Source organism: Cupressus sempervirens, chromosome 9 (assembly GCF_028749045.1).
Source record: "Cupressus sempervirens isolate cs-2001-9-10 chromosome 9, ASM2874904v1, whole genome shotgun sequence".
Taxonomy (NCBI): Eukaryota; Viridiplantae; Streptophyta; class Pinopsida; order Cupressales; family Cupressaceae; genus Cupressus; species Cupressus sempervirens.
The window spans coordinates 553,549,451-553,552,537 of record NC_143126.1 but is presented as its reverse complement, the minus strand read 5'-3'; the positions used below and the strand labels follow the sequence as shown (position 1 = coordinate 553,552,537).

The window sequence follows — 3,087 nt, the reverse complement described above, 5'->3', positions numbered from 1 at the left end:
TGAAGAATTGGAGATGCGGTGCAAAGGAGGAAAGGGCGACAATGCATGCAAAAAGTAAAGTGAAAAAAGGATGGGGACCCCACTATTAATAGTTTTTTGAAAGCTCGACAGAGCTGCACAGGTGCGTAGTTGAAAAATATGAAATATGGAGAAACTTCCTAACAACACAAAATGAATGGAGTCAATCAAATTTAAGATATTTAATTTTTATAATATAAAAAATCATAAATAAATTGTAGAACTTAAGAATTATGTAAATTACTTAAAAGTAATTATTTGTGATTGAGTTAATTGAGTTATCATTGAAGTGAATCGATATAGAGATGAAATGCATCTATATATGATTATCTATTATATAGACTTTTATTTGTTATATATATATATATATATATATATATAGCTGATATGTATCTGTAAGTTCGTTGCAAGGTCGTTATGTATTATATATTATATATGCCGTTATTTGTAATATGGTGAAATGTATAAGCAAGATTGGTATGTTGATAAAATCCGAGAAAGCGATATCACCTGATAATTTATTGTCAAATTGCCCAATTTTAAATACAAATGTTAGTCAAGAAGGTTCCTGGCAGGACGAGAATAGTATAAGAATAATATCCGTTCCTATATCAAAACGTCCGCCATTTTCCAAAAGCCAGGTACGAGTCATAGATTCCAAGAAAAAAATCTTGCAATTTTCTGGGAAAATACAATTCTCGTGCAAATCTATGATCAAGTCCAATAATTCCTTGTTATGATATTATAACAGTTTTGTGTTTCAAGCCTTGACCTTTAAGGCCAATAGTGACACCTTTGGGCTTGAATCTCCTATATATCACGGATATGCAGGGTAAGGAAGCAGAATTCAAATTAATTGAAGATCGGCAGTCAAAAGGGCTTAAATTTTCGTAAATATGACGGAGATACAGGTAAATGAAGCAGAATCCAAATCAATTGACCGCAAGGAAGAAGAGCGGCCGTCAAATGGATCTCTGCCAGTAGAAGCTCCTTCTTCGGCCATTGACGCTTCCAAACGACGCAAACACCGTCGGAGGAGGCGGATCTGCATGTGCTGCCTCTCCTGCGGCGCTGTGGTCATCGTCCTGGCCATGATCATAGTCGTCCTGGCCCTAACGGTGTTCAAGCAAAAGGATCCCGAGATAACCCTAAATACCGTCACTGTTGATGATTTAAGCGGTAGCGTGGATCTGCCCACATTCACGGTGCACATAAACTTGACGCTTACAGCGGACATATCGATCAAGAACCCCAATAAGGCGGCCAGTTTCAAGCACGGTAACGGCACAACTTTGATGTTCTACAGCGGCAAGACGGTGGGGCAGGCCGTCATATCCCCTGGCAACCTGAAGGCCGATAGGACTGCCAGAATGAATGTTTCCGTGACGGTCTTTGTTGACGCCTTTCTGTCAAGTGTTTCTGATGTGATCAGAGATGGGCTCTCAGGGAGCCTCAATATGACCACTAGGACTGAGATCGCAGGGAGGGTTAATTTACTGCATCTTATAAAGAAGCATGTGACTGTTACTGCTTTGTGTGATATTAGGGTTGATGTGTCTTCAAGGAGTTCTAAGGTGCAGAAGTGTAAACAGAGCTACAAGATATGACAATGATTTTGTCTTAGGAAGGAAGATTCATTCAATTTACTTCATAGCAGGCCGGTTTCTGTTTGGATTTGTGTTGATCCAACAGTCCGATTTCTTAATTCTGTCTATTGTGGGGCGCCATTTGCTCCCAAGAAGATGCTTACAGCATTTTACCCATTTTTAATTATTATTACTAAAAATTTGATTGTTCCTGTGAGGTAGTCGTTGCAATTTTGTTTTTAAAATATGCAGTAACCAAGATATGCATTGAAACGAATCGGGTCCTCTCTCTATTCCATTCAATTTTAATCTCTTTTGTTTGAAACAATAATTCAACCTGTCTTATTGCATCCTCCTCAAATCAAACCTTTCTGATTGTTCTCAGGAATTTTTTCTCTCTCTTTTCGTCTTTAGCTCTTCTCTCCATCCCATTGCGTTCAATTTTTGCTCTGAAACATTTTTCATTTGTTTTCTATTGATCTTATCCTTCTCATGTGCCTATTTATGCCTCTTTCCTGTGTGTTGTATTATTTTCCTTGCTTTTTTCAACCTGGGCTTTTCATTTCAAATCTGATAATTTTCTTTAAATTTTTTTTAATTAAATAGTTTGCCTTGCATTTTATCTTTTATATTCTCTTCCATAATATTTGTTTTGTATTCCATTGTATAGAAACAACAAATCAAAACATTCAGGCCCAGAATCTCAAATTCGTAAGCCTTAGGACAGAATGAAGGGATGGAAGTTGGAATTGATGAGAAAATAATCTGAGTCACTACAACAATCTACAGATTCATCCCTTAGAAAACTTAAAAATGACGAGGTCTTGACAAAGAGTTCAGAAGAACCAAATGTTGATATGGAAGAGGACTCTCAGCTCTCTAGTGAGGTAGAGAGGATGATAGGGCAGGAAACTCGTAATGAAGGGTTTAATAGAGTGGAGGATCAGCCTATTTTCAAAGATATTTCAATATTTCCAATTCAAAATCTAGAGAGCTCCTTTAAAAGATTTAAAGATAGTGGATGAAACTCTGAACGTTCAGATTCAAACTATGACTCAAATGACAATGGGGTTGGGGAAGATGAGCTAGACATTAATGCAAGCATTAGAGCAGCGGAAGACAAGAACATCAGGGAAGAACTAAACTTTGCATTGCAAAGCAAAGCATAATGCATAAATCTAAGGGTCCGTTTGGTTCTTGGAAGATGACAAGAATTGGCTTTTTCAAAATTCGGATTTGAAAATTTGTGCGTTTGTTTCAAAATTTGCAAAATCGAATTAGCATATGGGACTTCCAATTTTGCCTCAAAACCAGGTTTTCCAACTTCCTAAAAAAAGTAGGAATTGAAAATCAAAACCTGGTTTTGTTTTTTAAGGAGTGTAAAAACAATAGATTGGACTACTTTTTGAAATTTGCCTTCAACTCCAAACAAACGCTTTTAGTAAAATCCCAAAAATCAGAATGAAGATATACAAAACTTTGA

At 36.7% G+C, this 3,087-nt stretch overlaps 1 protein-coding gene across 1 annotated transcript; it reads left to right on the top strand.

The window, feature by feature from the left end:
* Window positions 1-541: 541 nt before the first annotated feature.
* On the top strand, window positions 542-1,816 carry LOC149539846 (uncharacterized). The gene is made up of 2 exons (XM_089801026.1): window positions 542-659; window positions 850-1,816. Exon 2 carries the CDS (start codon window positions 915-917, stop codon window positions 1,623-1,625), a length of 711 nt encoding a protein of 236 aa, XP_089657152.1. The 5' UTR covers window positions 542-659; window positions 850-914; the 3' UTR covers window positions 1,626-1,816.
* Window positions 1,817-3,087: the final 1,271 nt, after the last annotated feature.

What these genes read in the sequence shown, in the direction of transcription:
- LOC149539846 (XM_089801026.1), top strand. Translation starts at nt 915, where the DNA reads ATGACGGAGATACAGGTAAATGAAGCAGAATCCAAATCAATTGACCGC.